The sequence below is a fragment of the Mobula birostris genome, chromosome 17 (genome assembly GCF_030028105.1).
Source record: "Mobula birostris isolate sMobBir1 chromosome 17, sMobBir1.hap1, whole genome shotgun sequence".
NCBI lineage: Eukaryota > Metazoa > Chordata > Chondrichthyes > Myliobatiformes > Myliobatidae > Mobula > Mobula birostris.
This window is the reverse complement of record NC_092386.1, coordinates 46,836,085-46,858,468: the sequence shown is the minus strand read 5'-3', so window position 1 is coordinate 46,858,468 and position 22,384 is coordinate 46,836,085. Positions and strand designations below refer to the sequence as shown.

Genomic DNA, 22,384 nt, shown 5'->3' with positions numbered 1-22,384 from the left:
ATTTTCTTCTTCCAACTCTCACATCAACCTGTATGTCCTCAGCCAGATCCATTGCTAATGCAATGGGAGGAACAATGTGTTGTATTTGACTTGGGTAGCCTACAGCTCATTGAATTTTCCAATTTCAATTAAACCTGATGTTCTACTACACATACCCACCTGCCAATCTAAATCTGGAAGTACCTACTTCTTGGTGGGGGAAACCCGCCGCTCAAATAGTGGGTATTGGCAGCTAAACTCACCGTGGAAAATCGTGGAGACGGGACATCAACCGTCTCGACTTCACCGCACCTTGTTCCCATTCCAACCTCACTCCTTCCGAATGCTCTGCTCTCCACTCCCTCCGCACTAATCCTAACCTTACTATAAAACCGGCCGATAAGGGGGGTGCTGTTGTAGTCTGGCGTACTGACCAATACCTTGCTGAGGCTCAGCGACAACTCGTGAATACCTCCTCTTATTTACCCCTCGATCGTGACCCCACTAAGCACCAGGCCATTGTCTCCCACACCATCACTGACTCTATCCGCTCAGGGGATCTACCATCCACTGCTACCAACCTTATAGTTCCCACACCCCGCACTTCCCGTTTCTACCTCCTACCCAAGATCCACAAACCTGCCTGTCCAGGTAGACCCATTGTCTCAGCTTGCTCCCGCCCCACTGAACTCATTTCTGCATACCTCGACATGGTTTTATCCCCCCTTGTTCAATCCCTTCCTACCTATGTTCGTGACACTTCTCACGCTCTGAAACTTTTCGATAATTTAAAGTTCCCTGGCCCCCACCGCTTTATTTTCATCATGGATGTCCAGTCCCTATATACTTCCATCCACCATCAGGAAGGTCTCAAAGCTCTCCGCTTCTTTTTGAATTCCAGACCTAACCAGTTCCCCTCTACCACCACTCTGAAGTCACAATTGGCTTCATCACAGCTCTAACATCTTTCATGTACAAAGCTTCAACATAACTACTATTCTCAGTTGCAGTTCTCCATGCTTGAGTTTTGCATTGTATATAAAATTGTAGACAATCTTGTCCTTGCCTACCACCTCATTGAGTCTCAACATCCTCTATAATTTCTGCCATTTCCTGACACCAATCCCTGCAAGTAGCTGGAGTGCTATACCTGCTCATTCACCTCCTCCCTCACCTCCATTCAGGGACCCAAACAGTCGTTCCAGGTGAGATAACACTTCACCTGCGAATTTGCTGGGGTCTTCTATTGTGTCCGCTGCTCCTGATGCGACCTCCTCTACTTTGGTGAGACTCGTCATAAATCGGGGGACCGTTTCATTGAGCACCTCTGCTCCATCGACCAAAAGTAGAACTTCCAAATGGCCAAATGTCTTAGTTCTGATTCCCATTCCGACATGTTGGTCTATGGCCTTCTCTTATGCCAAGATGAGGCTACCCTCAAGGTGGAGGAGCAAGACCTTGTTTTCTGTCTGGATAGTTGCCAACCTGATGGCATGATTATCAATTTCTCCTGCCGTAAAAACAATTTTCCCTCCTCCTCTCCTCCTCTTCTATTCCCCACTCTAACCTCTTACCTGCCTATCACCCCAACACTCCTGGCCCCCCCCCCCTTTCTCCTATGATCCTATCTCCTCTCCTATCAGATTCCTTCCTCTCCAGCCCTTATCTTTCCTGCAAATCTGGCTTCACCTTTCACTTTCCCCTCCCCCCACCTTTTTATTCTGGCATCATCCCCCGCCCTTCCAGTCCTGAAGAAGGAACTCAGCCCGAAACATTCATTTCCATAGATGCTGCCTGACCTGCTGAGTTCCTCTAGTATTTAGTGTGTGTTGCTTTGCATTTCCAGCATCTGCACGCTTTCTCATGTTTATGATTGTAGACAATTTACTGAGTCTACAATAAGTCATCATCTATGAACTTCCTAGTCCAATGAAATAGTGGAGACTATCCCTGTAAATATATTTAAGACAAGGTTGGAAGATTTTTGCATGGTAGGGGAATTAAGAGTTATGGGGGAAAAGGCAAGTAGGTAGAGTTGAGTCCATGGCCAGATCAGCCAAAATCTCATTGAATAGCGAGCAGGCTGGATGAGCCAGATGGTCTGCTCCTGCTTCTATTTCTTATGTTCTGTATTATGGATTATCAAGTCATCTGAATCCATCTATAATATTGAAGAAAATTCCATGGCCAAGCCAGAGACTATAATCTCAGAGGTAACCCTTAGTCAAGTAAAGTTTGTATTGTTAATGAAAATCCTGGTTTTCTGGGGTATTTGCAAGGGTTTCCAAACTCATCCTTTGATGAATCCATTATTTTATGCATAGTCATGTTAAAATAAGTTTTTATTTTCAAGTCATCGCCCAGTTAAATACTTTACTGCATAACATTTGGCGTTTTTCACAGGCACAGTTTTAATAGCAGTCTAACATAAGCAGCAATAAATGTAATTTGGCTATGTGGTTACCTTTGATTTCAAAGGTTCATGTCAATTATTCTTAAAGTACCATGGCTAGCTTGGTCAAGGTTTTTATATGCTTTAATGTATGCAGGGAAGATTACTTCCTTGTATGTGCTTGTGAAAAAGAAAGTGTGCTATGAGAGTGTATTTTGTTTTGTATCAAGAGAACCCTTGCAGCTCTTAAATTCTCTCGCAGTTAATAAGCTGATCTTGATAATGGTTCAACTTCAGAAATTGTTTTCTTTGCTGTTCCATTGAAATTACTTCCCTCATTCCTGAATGAGGTGATTTAAGAATCTTTTATAGTTAACGTAATTGAGAAACATATTTATGATTAGTCTGAACATTTACTTACTGAGAAGATACTTGGAGCACATGATAAACATAATGTAACTTTAAGAGATTAAGCTAAGCTTTTGCTCCAAATAGCCATTAGGCCACAAAGGAAGAAAGGCATGCCAAAATAAGAAGGATTTAATCACAAACTAAAAATAACTAAGTTATCATGGCAACCACTTCTCTTATTTTATATCAGAATCCTGCAATGATCTTAACAGGATTGTTGGATGAACAATTATGTTTGTGGTTACCTTGGTGATAGCCCAACCTTTTTATTGTTTTCTGTCATTGTTTGATTCTCCTCCAATTTCTTAGACTATCCTGCTTAAGTCTTTGCATATTGAATTTCTCAACACTTCAAATGAAAACTAATGTGCAAAATCAGTTTTGACTAGGTATTATTTGAAATTTTAAGAAATGTCATTGTCTGTAATAATGGATGGTGGGTTTGGTAATTGAATCATTTACAGTTTTAGTCATTCTTTAAATTTTAAACATAAACACTCCTTTTTGTTTTCTATTCTTAACCTCCTCCAATGTTAGATGTCCTGGCTACCTTAAATCCCACAAACCCAATATTGTTGCAAAAGGAAGGCATGTGGCTTGTTAAGTCTACTGGACCTATGCAAAACCAATCCAGCTAGTCTTAATCCTTAACCACCTTTCCATAGCTCTTCAAATTCTTTTGTTTTCAGATATTTATCCAGTTCCTCTTTGTATACTACAATTGCATCTTCTAGTACTATTCCTGGCTATGCATTTCATATTCGATTCCCCCCCCCCCCCCCCCATTATGACATTTTTCCCCTTATTTCACTTTGGTTTCTTTTGTCAAATCATCTTCCCTGCATGTTTTCTAGTTCTTGATCCCCTCTGCCAGTGTGAGTCGTTTCTCCATCTGCTCTCTTTACCATTCATGATTTTAAACATCTCTCTTGGGACCTCCTCATTTGGCAAGAAAACAGCCCAAGCATCTCCCATGTATCCACACAAGTCCCACATCTCAAATTACTTAGATAAATCTGCAATCTCTCCAAAGCCTTCACATCATTCCCTATATGGTGTAGATGGGTTACTGTGGTCAAAATGAATGTGGTGGGCTGAATGGCCTGTTTCTGTTTTGTATTATGCTATTACTTCCCTGTTCTTGTACCTTTTGGCTCTTTATAAAGCCCAGGATCTCATATGCTTTTATAACCACCTTCTTAACTTGCTGTGACTCTTTCAACACAATATGCAGGTTTATCCCCAGATCTCTCTTGTGGCCCTTTTGGACGTCCCTGGTTTATTTCATCCCTACCAATGCAATAATTCATGTTCCTGAATATTAAATTTCAGCTACTGCCCATCTGTCAATTCCATCAGTCTGTCCATATCTTCTTGAAATCTGTTTTAAGACCTCCACGTTCTATGTCCTCTGAAAAGTTTAGTCATAGTCATACTTTATTGATCCCGGGGGCAATTGGTTTTCGTTACAGTTGCACCATAAATAATAAATAGTAATAGAACCATAAATAGTTAAATAGTAATATCTAACTTATGCCAGTAAATTATGAAATAAGTCCAGGACCAGCCTACTGGCTCGGGGTGTCTGACCCTCCAAGGGAGGAGTTGTAAAGTTTGATGGCCACAGGCAGGAATGACTTCCTATGACGCTCTGTGCTGCATCTCGGTGGAATGAGTCTCTGGCTGAATGTACTCCTGTGCCCACCCAGTACATTATGTAGTAGATGGGAGACATTGACAAAGATGGCATGCAACTTAGACAGCATCCTCTTTTCAGACACCACCGTGAGAGAGTCCAGTTCCATCCCCACATCATCCCTGGCCTTACGAATAAGTTTGTTGATTCTGTTGGTGTCTGCCACCCTCAGCCTGCTGCCCCAGCACACAACAGCAAACATGATAGCACTGGTCACCACAGACTCGTAGAACATCCTCAGCATCGTCCGGCAGATGTTAAAGGACCTCAGTCTCCTCAGGAAATAGAGACGGCTCTGACCCTTCTTGTAGATAGCCTCAGTGTTCTTTGACCAGTCCAGTTTATTGTCAATTCGTATCCCCAGGTATTTGTAATCCTCCACCATGTCCACACTGACCCCCTGGATGGAAACAGGGGTCACCGGTACCTTAGGTCTCCTCAGGTCTACCACCAGCTACTTAGTCTTTTTCACATTAAGCTGCAGATAATTCTGCTCACACCATGTGACAAAGTTTCCTACAGTAGCCCTGTACTCAGCCTCATCTCCCTTGCTGATGCATCCAACTATGGCAGAGTCATCAGAAAACTTCTGAAGGTGACAAGACTCTGTGCAGTAGTTGAAGTCTGAGGTGTAGATGGTGAAGAGAAAGGGAGACAATACAGTCCCCTGTGGGGCCCCAGTGCTGCTGATCACTCTGTCAGACACACAGTGTTGCAAGCACATGTACTGTGGTCTGCCAGTCAGGTAATCAAGAATCCATGTTACCAGGGAAGCATCCACCTGCATCGCTGTCAGCTTCTCCCCCAGCAGAGCAGGGTGGATGGTGTTGAACGCACTGGAGAAGTCAAAAAAACATGACCCTCACAGTGTTCATTGGCTTGTCCAGGTGGGTGTAGACACGGTTCAGCAGGTAGACGATGGTATCCTCAACTCCTAGTTGGGGCTAGTAGGCGAACTGGAGGGGATCTAAGTGTGGCCTGACCATAGGCCGGAGCAGCTCCAGAACAAGTCTCTCCAGGGTCTTCATGATGTGGGGAGGTCAATGCCACCGGTCTGTAGTCATTGAGGCCACTGGGGCGCGGCGTCTTCAGCACAGGGACGAGGCAGGACATCTTCCACAGTACAGGAACCCTCTGGAGCCTCAGGCTCAGGTTGAATACATGGCGAAGTACTCCACATAGCTGAGGGGCGCAGGCATTGAGCACCCTGGTACTGACACCATCCGGTCCTGCATCCTTGCTGTGGTTGAGACGTTTCAGCTGTCTTCTCACCTGTTCAGCTGTGAAGCCCACCGTGGTGGTTTCGTGTGGGAAAGGGGTATAGTCATGAGAGCAGCTTGAGGGACTGTGAGGAGGGGTCCACACTGCCTTCCGCTCTGTTGCTAGTTTGCCGGAACCCAGTGATGGTCCTCACCCCCTTCCAGACCTCTCTCATGTTGTTCCAATCCATTGCTTTATTACATGTAAACATGTGAAAAAACTTGTGCACCAAGCTCTGGACACCTCTACTGTACCCTCTACTGACTTCCTTCCTTCCTTTTCAGTCCTGTCCAAACGCTGCTAGTCCTTTTCCTGTTATTTAGCCAGCTTTCTATCCAGCCTCTCTCTTCCATGTCTTTCTTTTAATTTTGACACAAACCTATTTTGTGGTAACTGATCAAATGCAGTTTGGAAGTTCACATAAACTACGTCAGTTGTATCTCATCAATTCATTTGCCCAAGGAAAGTTTCTGTTAATTACCATCAATGATTTGTGTACATAGACCCCCCCCCCCCCCGGGTCATAATCTTTCTCACCTCCTTGTTATTTGTACCAGTTTGGCTCCCACTTCCTCTTCCTAATTTTTTACCGAAATGTATGGTATCATTCTTCTCCACCTTGAATTTCATCTTTCATTTTTATCAATCTCTCCAAGAGGAGTTTGTCATTGGCCTTGCTGCTCACTGCTTTTTTAGGGGCATATGTCTGCAGATTTTGATGGTAAGCTTTGTATGTTCAAGTTCTGGCCCCTGATACTGACGATTGGGGTATATCACTGTATACTCCTGTATGAACTGTAAAAACTTCAGTCTAACTCTCTGAATTAGAACCTCTTTCTTCGTGATGTTACTGTTCCTTTAGTCTCATGTCCTTGCCTATTGTAGTTTGTGATAGCAAAGGTTCCTTTAAAGTCTCACAAACACAAAAGAACCTTCAGATGCTGGAAGTCCAAAGCAACACACACAAAATGCTGGAGAAACGCAGCGGGTCGTGCAGCGTCTATGGAAAAGAGTAAACAGTTAATGTTTCAGGCAGGGACCCTTTCCAGTCCTGATGAATGGTCTTGGCCCAAAATGTCGACACTTTTCCACATAGGCTATCTGGCCTGCTGAGTTCCTCCAGCTTTTTGTGTGTGTTACTTTAAAATCTAATTTTTGTTCACCAAAAGACTTCATCATTTTTGTCAATAATAATTTGACTTCAACTAATTTATTAACTTATAATTTTTGAGTTAATTGTATATCAGATTGTGTTGAAAATCTTTCATAAATACAAATTTTGTTTAGTTGGTGGTTCTGGGAAAAAAACTGAACTCTTATTGATATAAAAACAAGACTATTGGATACAAGGTCAGACAAATGAATATTTGTAGGTAATCAGAATGAATATTTGAAATAAATACTGACCATAGTTTTTAGCACTTACAGAGCTTTCTGTTATTTCAGATTTTCAGAACACTCAATTCATTGCTTTTTAAGTTGCCTTTCAGTTAAATAGTTTGATCCAAATATTTATGACTGGTGAATTTCAAGGGGTATTTTTCCCCTTGGTAACAAGTAAAAACAAAACAAGGAAATTATTTATATTTTGTACAACTATACTAATATTTTACTCATGTCCAAGCCTGGATCTTAGCCACAACAGGTCTACAGCATACATAATCTCACTGACTCTCCACTCTGCTTTGGGGTGTCTAGAAAGTAACAAAATGTATGTCGGCCTGCTGTTTACCAACTATAGGTCATTGTTCAATACCATCATCCCATTAGTAGTAATCACCATGATTTTAAACCTGGGCCTCTGTACCTCACTCTGCAACTGGATCCATAATTCCCGCATTGGGAGACCACAAGTCGGTATGGATTGCGAATAATATCTCTTTCTTGCTGGCAGCAGAGGTGCATCTCAAGGATGCAAGCTTAGTTCACTTCTGTACTGTCTGCACTCATGACTGTGTGGCTAAGCTCAGTTCAAATTCCACTTACAAATTTGCAGATGATACCACTGCTCTTGGTAAGGAGGCCTACAGGAGTGAGATAGATTGGAGAGCGAAGATGTCGCAATAATAACTTCACTCTCCGTCACTAAGGATCACTTTCATCTTCATGCACGTACCCTCTTCTTGTTACCATCAGTCGGGGAAAAGGAGCCTAAAGACCCACACTCAATAATTCAGAAACAGTTTTTTCTCCTCTGCCATCAGATTTCTGAATGGTCAATGAACACTGTCTTGTTTTCCTTTTGTTTTGGCACTGTTTATTTATGTGTAATTTATAACAATTTTGTGTCTTTGCACTATACTGCTGCAAAACAACAAATGTCACATCGTTATTAAACAGTGATAATGGATGTGATCCTGATTTTTGAACTTGAACAAAGTAAGTTGGTGAGTGAATTGGTTAAAGCAGTTGGAAAATCACATTTAAAGTCAGTTTTTCAGAAGTTGCCTCATTTATTTCGCAGATAAACATTGCATGGGAAATGCTATCTGAATAAAATTGATAGATTTTGAATACTAAGGGCATTAAACAGACATTAAGACATGGCTAGAAAGTGGATTTGTGGTAGAAAGATGAGTCGTGAGCTTATTGCATTGTCAAGTGGCTTTGAAAAGACCTCTTCATCTGGTTTTTTGCCTTACATTTTTAAGTTATGTTAACGTTGGCCCAAATTCATTTCTGAAGTAATGGTTTTGGTTTGTAATCTATTAACTTTTTTAGGTGTTGTCCAAGGCATGATCACAGGAATCAGAGGGTTGTGCAATGGCCTCGGACCTGCTCTGTATGGGTTTATTTTCTACCTGTTCCACATGGAGCTGGATGCAATCCCTGACAAAACAGTTAATGTGCAAAATTCCAAAATAGAGGTAAAATCTCACCTACGATGGTTTCTAAATTTAATATTTGTTTGCATTTTTGTACTAATTTCAACTAAACTAAACTAATCCTATGTGCAGAAATTGGCACGTTTGTATTGGTAAACCTGAGTTTTATTGATATTTTGTATTTGATTATTTGGAGCCTCCTTTAATTAGTGTTTTGAATCTGAATTTCAAATATAAGTCATCATGTGTCTTTGCCTTCTAATGGCATGAGTGAATTTATTTTCCAGGCACAGACAGAATATAGGATCTTAAGCTAATAATACTGTACAGCGTTTAGAATTTAACCAGCCTTTTGTCTGCTCAACACATCATGTTCGTACCTCACTATCTCCTGGCATGACTATCACATCAGTTATGCATTCAGTTTAGGAAGCGCATATAAATTGTCCAAATGAACTTTAGAAACTGCAAAGACATTGTATTTGCTCCCTATTACAATCTTGAAATTTTACCTCTACGCACTGCTACTGTCTCAGGTTGGAGCAGATTGTCTACATTATTTTGTGACTCTGAGCTAAACTTCTAATTCTGTGTTTTCTCTGTCAGAGACATTTTCCAATTCTATAATACTGTTCTTGCTTCAATCTCTCTGCCTCTGAAACTTTGGAATCTTTGATGCCCAAAAGCTGACCTTCTAATGCCTTGCTCCCTGTCTTGGTTTCCCCTCTTCCCCCTCTAAACTTCAGTATAAAATAAAAACCATTGCTTGTGTCTTCTCCCATAATGTCGATGTTCCCAACATCTTTGTTGGCATTATTGATTCTTGGTCTCTGCCACCAACCTCAGCCCATCAGTAAAATAACTCTTTAAGTTCTCGTGATTAATGTTCTTGTTCCGGGATTGAAATCTCACTTTACCTTTCTAATTCTTCCCAGTCACAAGTCTTACTCCAGATGCTTTGTGTGTGCTTACAGTCCCACTCCTATTGCCCCATAGCTGGCAGTCATGATGTCAATTGTCCATACCACTCTATTGGAAATGCATTGAGGGTCACTTTATTAGGTACCTGCTGTACCTAATAAAAGTCATTGAGTGTATGTTTGTGGTTTTTTGTGCTGTAGCCATTCACTTTTAAGGTTTGACGTGTTCATTAAGAGATGCTCTTCTGCTTACCACTGTTGTAACAGATGGTTATCAGAGTTGGTGTCACCTTCCTGTCAGCTTGAACCATTCTTCTTTGACCTCTCTCATTAACAAGGCATTTTTGCCCACAGAACTGCCACTCACTGGATTTTTGTTTTGTTTTTATGCACCATTCTCTTTAAACTCTACAGACTATTGTGCGTTTAAAAAAAAATCCCAGGGGATCAGCAGTTTCTGAAATACTCAGTTCACCCCTTTTGGCGCCAACGATCAAAGTCACTTCAATCCATTTCTTCCCCATTCTGATATTTGATTTGAACAACAATTGAACCTCTTAACCATGCGTGCATGCTTTTATGCATTGAGTTACTGCCATGACTGGCAGATTAGATACTTGCATTAACAATCTGGTGTATAGATGTACCTAATAAAGAGCCACTGAGTGTATATCCCTAAACACTTTGTTTCATTTGCCTCTCCTCTAAGATTCTCTTTGTAACCTGTCAGGGGTTGATCATCCTTTCTGATCTTGTTTGAAATGTTTTTTGATTAGTCACTCTGTGTTTAAAAAATTATTTTGATGATTGCTGCTTTACTCATTTGTTAAATTTTTATTCTTTCAGGAATCAATTATCCCTGGACCACCTTTCTTATTTGGAGCCATTACTGTCCTGGTAGCTTTTTTGGTTGCCTTATTTATCCCTGAGCACAACACGTCTGGTAAAGCTAATAACGTGAGGAAGCATAGCATCAACCTTGGCAACATTCCCACCACTCCTCCCATTGGCAGTGATGAGGACAATGAGCCGCTGCTGCGGGACAGTAGTGTATGAAGAGACCAGCTTTATGGCATTGAAGGAAAAAAAACAGATCCAAACAAAGAACAATGTGTTGAATGCAATAGAACTACTGGACATTGAAAAACCAAAGGGAGTCATTTTGAAGAAGGACTTTAAGATCCATGAAAGTGGATGTACCAGGATGCTTTTATTGCAAGCTACTTGAACAAATGTTTCCAGCACTGCCAGTTCTTCAAGTACTTGTTCAAAGTGTCGTCCTGATGGTGGAAATTCCAGTTTAGTTGAGTAATCGATGCTCAGATAGTTTTGGAGAAAGATGCATTCAGATTCACATCTCAGGGTTGTAACTTGTGCATCAGTGGAAAGGGACTATATTTTGTACATGTTGATCCGATCAGTTTATTACACCAGAATAATGAACTCTTGGATTTCAGTTTTGTTACATTTGTCTGCAAATAATGTAGACTGCTAACCCCTCAACAACAACACAATCTACTGTAACAAAGGCTGCATTCATTTCACATCACACTTATTTGTGTTGAGTCCCTTTTCTCCACAAAGTGGAGCTAAAACAAAGGGAAAGGATGTGAATAGTGATGTATGTGTTGATCTTTGAAGACAGCTATGCAACTCATAAGTTCAGTTAACTTGGCAAACTTTAGAAGAATGCAAACTTTGAAACTGCAGCCCAACGTTCCCTCAGCCTACAAATTTGAGCAAAATAGATTGTGAGAATGTGAAGCTCACTATTTTGGTGACTATTTGCAGATGAAGAAGAATTCCCTTTAGAACCATGGTGGTTACATTAAATGAGCTATCATTTTTTGTGTTAAAATGCCAGGCAATTTAACTGTCTGTAATTAAAGAAATACTAGTTTCTTTAAAATTTTATATGGATAGTTAAATGAGCATTTTAAGGCTTGTACAAATCCTATGGCGGTGGCTTGAAGAATACAATTTATTGCTTTTACTTTAAGGTACAAATAAAATTTGACCTATGAAAGTAACTACAGTTTTGTAAAAAAAACAATATTAATTATCTAATCATACTATTTTTGACAAAATTTATATTTAACATTTAAAACAAAGTATAGTGGGGAATATAGAGAAACCTTTTGTACTTGTGAAAAGCTGCCTATTATTAAAAGTCCAAATGGTTTTACTAAAACTGAAGAAAGTTGTCCAGTTTGGCAGAATAACAATGTCTTTGTTCTTTCCTTGCACTTGGCCTCAGCTGCTAACTGTGCACAGCCTCAAACACATTAATCTGCTACCTCAGCTTCAGCCTATATGCAGCTTCATGGGCCTGCTCATGTCCACCCTTCTTTGCTGTTGTGCTTTAGGGTTCCAGCCTTTATGGATGACATTCAGTTTGAACTTTTGTCCTGAGATATTCTCTTGGCATGTACAAAAACTTCCTCCCTGACGTTTAGGAAACTTCTGTTTATTATGTTTGAAAGATGCACGCTTCTGATGAAAAATTACTGATCCAAATGTACACAAATATACTGACGGATGAAATTGTTTCATTAATTTAATATTTTAATGATAAAAGTCTGATTGGTAAAATGATCATTAAATTTAATTATGGAAATTGGTAAACATTGCACTTTTTTTGTAATTGTTACTGTAAACCATGGCTTTTTTTTGGTAAACTTTTTCAAATGAATCACTCTTAATTAATTTTTGTGATCTGATAAGCAGTGAAGATCTTCCTATCCTCCCAGAAATATCATCTTAAAAATACATATTTCAATATTGCCTGTTTTTTCCTTGTGAAACCAATACAGAAACTAAATGTTCCCCCTTGAAATGTTTTTAAATATATATATATATAATTTTTCCATGATTCTTGGTGTTCTTTGTCTTCAAATACAAAATGAAGAAATGCACTGAACAAAGTTATTTTGGGATTATAGCACACATTAAAATGAGGTGATCATCTACCTAATTTCTGACTTTCTGTTTATTGGGTTAGGAACAAATATGGGGAAAGGCAAAAACCTAGTTATGACTCTCCGTAATTGCATTTGCTATCTCTAAACAGTACTAAGCGAAATGTGATTTTTTTTTTAATAATTGGTGTCAATGGAACAGCTCAGCTGGCATCCCTAAAAATATTATTCACCACTTGCAAAATCACCAGTTAGATCACTGTTGGCTCTTTCGACACGTCTTTTAGCACATCAAAATTTCCCCCTCAACGCTCTTCATTACTATCCAATCAGACTTTTGATTTCAGAGAAAACAAACTCTTCTAGTTTCAACATTTTTTTCCCACATGTGATAGTGAATTAGAGCAAAGCTTCTAATTGAGAACTTCTAACATTGTTTCAGATTTATTTGAAATGTGGCCCATCTAATTTTGATTACTTTGCGGAACATGGTAATGACCTATTTCATTAAGTTGTGCTCTATTACAATATTGTGAAGAGAATACCTTAAAAATATTTTACATTTTAAGAAGTATTATAAAATATATTTTTCTGAAATAGAAAGCGGGAACTGCACAAAAATTGACACTGGTGTTTGTCCCCTGCTACAGTTACATTACCACTTCCTTCAATTGTGCCTCATCCAGAACTGTATATAATGTACATATAAAAGTAATTTATTAAAATAAGTATACTCAGCAAACTGGTCCTTGTGGTGGTGTGCTTTTCTTTTATAAACTGATTATTTAACTGCACTTGAGACATTGTTTATATACTTTCATCATCAATCTCATGTCCAGTTTTTAACAAGAATCTACACCAGATCTGTAACATCGCTTATTTAGCAGTGAAGTTGAGATTGAGTATCAATGAGAGGTGAATTAGTAATTTTGTTTACTTGGTTTCACTTTGCAATCATTGGTTTGATTTGTTTGCATGATACAAATATTAGTGGCGTCACAGATAAAGAAGCTTACGTATGACCTTGGCAGGGTACAGACCAGATGGAAAGTTGGCAGAATATTGGCAGATAGAGTTTAATCCTGACAAATGCAAGGGTGTGGGTTTTGGGAAGATGTACAGTAGTGCACTAAGGGGTCCAAGCCCCTAGTTCTTTGAAAATGATAACCCATGTTGAGAGGATGGTGATGAAGGCACATGGCATGCTTGCCTTCGTGATTTGGGGTATAGAAGAGTTGGGATATTGTGCTAATTTATATAAAACTCTGATAAAGTCTAACTTAAAGGATTGTGTGCAGTTCTGGTCACTTTACAAGTATGACGTTATACTCGTAAGAGTGCAGAGGAAGTTCATAAGGATATTGCCTTGATTGGAATTCTTTGATTATGGGGAGAGATCACAGAGGCTACGCTTGATTTTCTCAGACTAAAGGAGGTGGGGGGTGGTGCCTGAGAAATGGGAGAAACATAGATGGTTCAATAGTCAATTGCTCTTCCATGGCAGGGGTATCAAAAGCAAAGGGGAATAGTTTTAAGATGAGAGGTAGGAGGATTAAAGATCTAAGGAGTAAGTTTTTTTTATTAACACAACATCTCTTCAAACTCCTAATGAAGTATAATCGCTGTCTTGCCTTCTTTATAGCTGCATTGATATGTTGGGACCAGGTTAGGTCCTCAGAGTTCTTGACACCCAGGAACTTGAAATATCTAGCTAGCTATATATTCATATGCCTCGTCATCGTTCTTCTTCCTCTCTCTCCCCCCTTTCCCCCTCTCTTCCCCCCTCCAAGGATTGGTAGGTGTTCCTTCATCTTACTTTTCCTGAAGACCACAATCAGCGTTGTCTTATGTTGAGTGCAAGGTTGTTGCTGTGACACCACTAGCTGGCATATCTCACTCCCGTACGTCCTCTCGTCACCATCTGAGATTCTACCAACAAGTTTAAGAGTTAATTAGATAGGTCTTGAATAGATGAAGCTTAGGAGGATATGGTTTTTATGGATGCGCAAAAGCTTGACTTAATGTACTGCAGACAGGAGCACAATATACCCCAGTACACAAGCTCTAATTTGCAAGTACTGCTCGCTCCTGTGATGGATTGGTGAGGAATTAACAATAGAATCATGTACTAAACCTGTGAATCAGGAGGGTTCCATATGTGTTCAGTTTCTTGGTCAGTGCCAAGTCATCTGATCTCAGCCAGGAATACTAGAAGTCTAGTTCCAACATTCCTGAGGTAAGGAATGCACAAAATTAGCTAAAAGCCTTGTTGACAGTTACCTAATCTAGAGAATGTGCATCTGGATAGCTTCACAACTAGTATTCCAGCACTCTATGTATTTGAAATGATTACTGTCAGTAAAGGGAATGGGGAAATCTGGCACCAAGGTGCCAGAGTCCAACATGAACAAAGGGCCAAGAATAGAGGGGGGAAATAAACAGCTGAATGAGTTCCCCAATGAGGGAAATATTAAGCTTGAATGCATTTGCATAGTACCACCAATCTCTCAGATAATTTTAAACCAGCTTTGATAACATTTGCATTAATCAGGTTGAAAAATCTTGTGCACCTGTAAATTCTAGTAGATAGTTGTTGCAGGAAGCCACCTGTTTCTGCTTTTCATTTATCTTTGCTTAATGCAAATAACTCGAGTTAGCAAGATCAAAAATTTACAAAAAAGATGTAATGCTGAAGTAAGGCGGAAGATAAAAGAGAATGCAGATGCTGGAATCCAGAACCAAAAAAACAAAATGCAGAGAGAACTCAGTAAGTCAAGCAACATCTGGTTAGCAAATATGTAAGCCAACATTTCAGGTCAAAACCCTGTAGAAGGGCTGAGTTCTTCCAACATTCTAGGTTTTTTTTGTTTTTATTTTGCAAATACTATATGCTGCTATCAACTGTAGATTTAAGAAATTACAATAAGTATAGAAAATAATGTTTTTGTTGGGAAGCTGAAATAGCTGAATCCCCAGTACATTCCTGATAACAGCACAAGGGCACTGAGTAAATAAATTTGCAAAGTGTGTAGTCTAAAGAGATTTCTGGGAATTTGTGAATAATGTACAGTAACACTTTTTACAGGATATTGTGACTTTAATAATAGTTCCCTTTTAATTTGATCATTTCTTCCTCGTTGTCCTTGCTCTCTCCCATGATGTTATGCTCCTATCAGTGCTAGGATGCAACTTAGTCATAAGGATGAAAGTATCATTATAGTGATAGATGTAAAACTGAGAACTTAACTGCTGGAAGTGTATGTTTTCCTTGTGGGCATAGCTGTTAATCAATTAAGTAATCCCAGTACCAAATCTGCTTTTTAATTAAAATGCAGAGAGGGATTCTGAACTTGTAAATTGAAAAGAACTGACTGTTGAACTTGCAGGAATATGAATCGTGAAATGTTGATTTCTCTAGAAAATAGCGATGGAAATTAAAAGGTAATTAGATTTTTAAACATGCCAATGTTAGTCATAACAAAGTAATCTTAAACATAATGTATGTTCATGCCCAAACACCATATCAAGTGCAACTGATTGACATTTTTTGGGAGGTGTTGCTTTTCAGTCTGATTTTTCAAAAGGTTTGACTCAAAATCTTGAAAGTTACAAAGTTTTATCAACTATTGAATATGCAGTTCAGATACAGGACCCAATATTAAAATAACTTTCCAATTGTAGTAACTCACTGTATGTGCTTTAGCATATAGTTACGTGTTTTTGGCTTGTATTTGCTTCTGAGCTGCAGCCAGGGCTAAATTATCACTAAGAAAATATTTGCAAACGTAAGTAAACATCCTATGTACACAGCTTCAGATACAGACACCACATCAACCATTGCTGCCTGTCAAATGACACTATGTACTAATTGGCTAGCACAAAACAAAGATGAAAATGCAAAGCAGATCATGTAGCATCTATGGAGGAAAAAATAGAAGAGATTTGCTGGAAACTGCAGCAAGATAGCAGTGTCCAAAAGATGTCTCCTGTGTCACATGCTCAAGATGTACATGGGTTTATGTAGTACAAAGATCTATTATTTGTTATTGTTCACATTGCTTTTAACATTAACATCCAGTGACGGAATAATTCTGTGTTTGGTTCACTGGTGACTGAAGTGTTTCTACAGCTTCGAGGATACGGGCCTGGAGCATATTGTGCAGCTTGAGAAATAAGCATGCCATTATTTCCTCAGAAGCTGGTCTGGACATTCCTGAGAAGTGGATACTGGAAAAGAGGGATCCATAAAATCATCAAGTATGAAGAGGTAGCAAGGGAGGCAAATGCAACATAAAGGCCAGCCGTCTCTTGTGCCGAGTGATTTGCTGGTCTGTTTCAAAGTGCAACCAGGAATCCAGCACATTACTGTGTCTAGACTCACTTATAGACCCGGCCAGACCAGAAAAAGGACGTTGATTTCCTTGCACAGAATGCATGACAGAATCAGGTGGATTTGTATAAGTGTCTGGTTAATGCATGGTTATCATTATGTGCACTAGCATTCTATTTCAGATTTTATAAACTTCTTAGCTTGGTGGTATTCAAACTGGTGTTTTAGAGTGAATAGTCCAGTAGTTGAACTGCCAATAGCATGGACAACAATTTTTTTTTAGAAAGTGTTGCTTCCTCAGAATTTTTTTTCGTTTCTGATAGACCACTTGAAACTGAACACAAACATAATTTCAGACTACTTGTATCACATAGGAATTTCGAGAAACTCCTAGTCTTCATTCTCCAGTGCGCAGGCCTGGGCAAGGTTGTATGGAAGACCAGCAGTTGCCCATGCTGCAAGTCTCCCCTCTCCACGACACCAATGTTGTCCAAGGGAAGGGCATTAGGACCCATACAGCTTGGCACCAGTGTCGTTGCAGAGCAATGTGTGATTAGGTGCCTTGCTCAAGGACACAACATGTTGACTCAGCTGGGGCTCGAACTCACGACCTTCAGGTCGCTAGTCCAGTGCCTTAACCACTTGGCCACGTGCCCACAAATTTTATCAAATATAATGTGTTTAACTGTATAACAATGCTGACATTTTGCAATACTTCAACTAAGCTAAAAGTATTTTGTTGATGATTTTCATTCGTACTCAGTGTCAGAAGCTTCTCACTTAAGTGTCCAACAATAATCAGCCAGCATTGATGGATTCCAGTTGCCCTGATACCGTTTCTTATGACCTTAATGTCCTGGTGAAACCTTTCACCATGTTCATCACTGACAGTCCCAAGATTTGCAGGGAAGAAGTCTAAATGGGAATGCAGAACATGAATCTTTAGTGACATGTTGCACCTTGTAGTTTTGTATGCTTGAAGCATGTTGTCAACCAGCAGCACATTGTTTGGTCCTCTGTAGTTGCCAAAAAGCATATTCAACACTTGCCTTTAATGCCTTCCATGCAATTTTCTCCGAACCCGCTAGAAGTTCAAGATGTGCTCAAGGGTCTGGAGAGCTTTTACCCATGATAGACTGGACTGTATCCATTACTTTTTGTAGGCTTTTCCCATTCAAGAGAATTGGAATTTCCATACCAGGCAATGATGCATCCAGTCAGGATATTCTCCATTGCTTATCTATAGAAGTTTGTCAAGGTTTTAGATGACATGCCACATCTTCGCAAACTTCTAAGAAAGTAGAGTGTTGCCATGACTTGCTTTATATTGGCACTAGCATGCTAGACCCAGGACAGACCCTCTGAAATGAAAACTCCAAAGATCCTGCCTCTGATCCCCTGGAAGACTGTCTCATAGGCCTCCGGTTTCCTCCTCCTGAAGTCAATGTTGGTCTTGAGTGAGAGGTTGTTGTTATGGCACCACTCAGCCAGATTTTCAATCTCCTTCCTTTATGCTGATTCCTTGCCACGCTTGATTTGGCCACTCATGGTGGTGTCATCAGCAAACTTAAAAGTGGCATTGGAGGTGTGCTTAGCCTCACCATCATAAGTATTAGGCCAGGTAGAGCTGGGGGTGGGGGTGGGGGGGGAGAGAGGGCAGGCTAAGAATACAATGTTAGGGTGCACCTGTGCTGATGGTAATTGTAGAGGAGATGTTGTTGCCAGTCCAAACTGATTGGGGTTTGTAAGTGAGGAAGTAGAGGATCCAGTAGGTAGAACTTAACTGATGGGTTTTGAGAGGATGATAGTGTTGAATAATGAGCAGTAGTCAATGAAGAGCATCGTGATATATGCATCTTCACTTTCCAGATGTTCCAGGATTGAGTAAAGAGCCAATGAAATGGTATCTGCTGCTGACCTGTCAGGACGGTAGCCAAACTGGTGTGGATTCAAGTTGCTTCCCATGCAGGAGTTGATATACTCCATCACCAGCCTCTCAAATCTCTCCAGCACAGTGGATGTGAGCGCTGCTGGACTATAATCATTGAGGCAGGTTACCACGTATTTTAGGCCCTGATGTAACTGACACCTGCTTGAATCAGGAGGGTACCTTGGACTGTCAAAGTGAGAGGTTAAAGATCTCGGTGAACACTGCAGCTAGTTGATCACCACAGGTCTTTAGTAATCAGACAGGTACCGCGTATGGGCCAGATGCTTTCAATGGGTTCACCCTCCTGAAACATGCTTGCATCAGCCTCAGAGACTTAGATCACTTGGTCATTTGGGGTTGTGGGAGTTCATGAAGATGCCTCCATGCTTTGGTCAAAGTGAGCATACAAGATATTGAGCTCATCTGAGAGTGAAACCTTGTTTTGACCTATGTTAATTGGCCTCACTTTGTAGGATGTGAGAGCATTCATGCCCTGGCCTCCTTCAGTGATTCAAGTTGGACTGGAATTGCCACTTTGCATGTGATTTAGCTTTCTGGACATCGTACCTGGACCTCTTGTATTTCATTTGGTCACCAGACCTGAATACCACTGATCTGGCCCTCAGCAGACTGCAGATCTCTTGGTTCATCCAGGGCTTCTGGTTTGTGAAGACTCTGAATGATCTTGTGGGGATACACTCATCTATGAGTATTTTTATAAAGTCTGCAACAACTGTGGCATCTTCATCCAGATCCTCAGAGTCCTTAAACACAGCCCAGTCCACCGACTTGAAGCACCGACTCTTTAGCCTCTGTGTGTATGCAGGCAGAAGAACAACCGGATTTCCTGAAATGCGGTTTAGGGATGGAACAGTAGGTGTTCCTAATCATAGTACAAAGTGGTTGGGTGTGTTGGGACCCCTTGTGTTGTGGGTGAGATGTTGATGCACAAGAGGTCTGAACACACTCAACCAATGTTATACTACGATCAGGAATGCCTACTACCCAGTGTACAATGCTATGTGCTGGTAGGCTTGTCATTGCTCTTGTGCATATGATGATAACCTCAACATTGACTGTGCACATCAAACTTGCTGATGGAAGATCAATTCACTGGAAATGTTTCTGTCTTCCTATACACAAGAGATTCTGCAGATGCTGGAAATCCAGAGCAACACACACAAAATGCTGGAGGAACTCAGCAGGTCAGGCAGCATCTATGGAAATGAATAAACAGTCAATGTTTCAGGTCAAGCCCATTTATCAATACTCCATTTCCTATAGATATTTCTTGAACAGCTGTGTATTTAAAATATTTTCTCTCTTGTCCAGGTCACTTTATCTCTCCCTGAAGCTTAGACGTCAGCTCTTCACTCGAAGCAGTAGACACTCATACTTGCTTGTTTGACATCTCACCAGCTTCCACCAACACTCAGGTGCCACAGCCACAATCCATTACCTGTGCCTGCAACTCTCTCCTAAGTTTATTTACTTAATGAGCTTTGTTTGTGATCTGAACAGCTTCTTGTTTTGAAATCTTCAGTCACCAACTTCAGTTGTCCTCTGTTTGCTTGACATTGTAACTTGCAACAGAACCTGGTGACAAAAGGCTATGGTGGACTAATCAACTGGAATCACACCTTCATCTCACAGATCCCGCCCCAAGCTGCTGAGGATCTGTCTGTGGCAATTGCTCCCAGTAAGTATAAGCCTGCTAAGTTTGGCACCCCTGTGCCACCACGTGTCCTCTTGTTATCAGTACACCACCGAGTCATGATATCTCAGTCTTGAACAGACGTATAGAGCTACAGCTGTGCCCACGCTGGGCTCTTCTGCACTTGTTAAACCAGGATCGAACTTGGTGATACTGGTAAACGTTAGAGTGAGATGTGTGCAGGAATCTGAGATTATTGTTTCCAGAGGAATTCACTTTTGTTGGTGGACCAAGGTGCCTCATGAACACTCAGTTTTAGTCTCCAGCGTCTGTCTGTAATCCATTTATCACAGTGATAGTGTCACATAACTATCAGGTCCAATAATGAACTGAACAAAAGTTAGATGCCCGTTATTTTTCACTTGCACCATGAGAATGGCATCATCTAGTGGTGATCAGTTTTGAGCCATGGAGAGAACTTAATTGTTTCTGATATGAAAATATGCAGTGCTGGAATCAAAGGAAAACACTGGAATATTAACCTTGGTTCTCTCTCTGGACAAATTGCACTCATCTGATTAGTACTTCTGTTTTTATTTCAGATATTTTGATTAATTATTTGTAATACCTTGTGTGAACTCGAGCTCCAAATGGTGCCCTCTAGAGGACATTATTCTATAATTATGTGTTGCTTAAGACTTCTGGCTTCTGCAAAATCTGGTGTTCAATCTATAATCACGGTACAGTACTTTTTTCAAATTTGTTTTATCATATAGTTCTTCTGAATCTGGATACACCCTAAAAGGAGTTCCCAGTAGTTCTCACAAGGGACTTACTGATTGTACTATTGAAAGTCTGGTGACCGTCAAATTCACAGTCAGTTTCTGTTATAGATGTATTTGACAAATATTTCCATGCACAAATCAGCCTTAGTTTTCAGCAACACACACACAATGGTGGAGGAACTTTGCAAGTCAGACAGCATCAATGAAGGGGAATAAACAGTCTACGTTTCAGGCCGAAACCCCTCATCACACCAATTGTTTATTCCTTTCCATAGATGCTGCCTGACTTGCATATACATTTTGTGTTTGTTACTCAAGATTTTCAGCATCTGCAGAATCTCTTGTTCCAGTCAATCTGAGAATTGACTGGAAACTAAAACTAAATAGTTTTTACTCACTCCTAGCTCTTATGCAGTCCTCATTGCCCACAGCCTGCTACCAAATTTACAGCTACTCATGTTCTCTCCATCAATTTTTTTTCTGAAGGAGCTTTGTTAAAAGTGAATTGTAAGAAACTTCGAAAGGCTTACTTAACCTCTTTTACTTTCAATATGCTTCTCTAAGAACAGCAATTGTCCTGCCAAAATGAGCTGAAAGAAACTGTCATTTAAATAAAAACAGGAGAAAATAATAACATTGAAAGCTAATAAATCCCTGGGCCCTGACAGCCTGAAACTCACTTATTTTCTTTCCAAGCATAACAATTTAACAGGAGTGCATAAATAAAGGCAGATAATGGCCTGGGCAGGCAGCAACTTCTGCCATCCTCATCTGCAATTGAATGTGAAAGTTTAGTTGTTTTTGTCTGTGATGCTGGTTTATTGTCATATGTTTTGGATCTGAAATTTATGGGGAATCTCCACCTTCTCGCAGCTCTTCACTGGAAAGAGTGACTGGTGAGGAGTAATGAATTAGCTTTTAATACTGTAGTGAGTTACCATCATTGCTGGATATTGGAAATAAATTGTCTAGAAAGCACTTAACAGCTCAGGCAATATCTGTGGAAAGAGAAACTGTTCTCTGCAATCCTTCATCAGACTTGCTTATAAAGGGTGCTAAACTGAAATGTTAGCCTCTTTCCACAGATGCTGCCTGACTGTTTCAGTGAGTTTTTTTGTTAATTTTTTCTTTAATAGGAAATTATATTTAAAGTTCAGCCTTGGTCTTGTGTGGATGAAATACATAATTTTCTTTTCACTGATTTAAATGTGAATTACTTAGCCTCCATTTTGAAATGGCTTCTTTTGCCTTCTCTAGGGGGTCAGATATGTTTTGTTCATCACC

At 40.1% G+C, this 22,384-nt stretch overlaps 1 protein-coding gene across 2 annotated transcripts in view; it reads left to right on the top strand.

Annotated features, from left to right (window-relative positions):
* Window positions 1-13,143, top strand: part of LOC140211659 (hippocampus abundant transcript-like protein 1) — a 77,211-nt gene extending 64,068 nt beyond the window's left edge. For both annotated transcript variants that reach the window (XM_072281660.1, XM_072281661.1), the window contains 2 exons: window positions 8,460-8,605; window positions 10,330-13,143. In XM_072281660.1, coding sequence (XP_072137761.1) covers window positions 8,460-8,605; window positions 10,330-10,539 — 356 coding nt within the window. In that variant the 3' untranslated portion in view covers window positions 10,540-13,143. The remainder of the gene's footprint in view (window positions 1-8,459; window positions 8,606-10,329) is intronic.
* The last annotated feature ends 9,241 nt before the right edge of the window (window positions 13,144-22,384 follow it).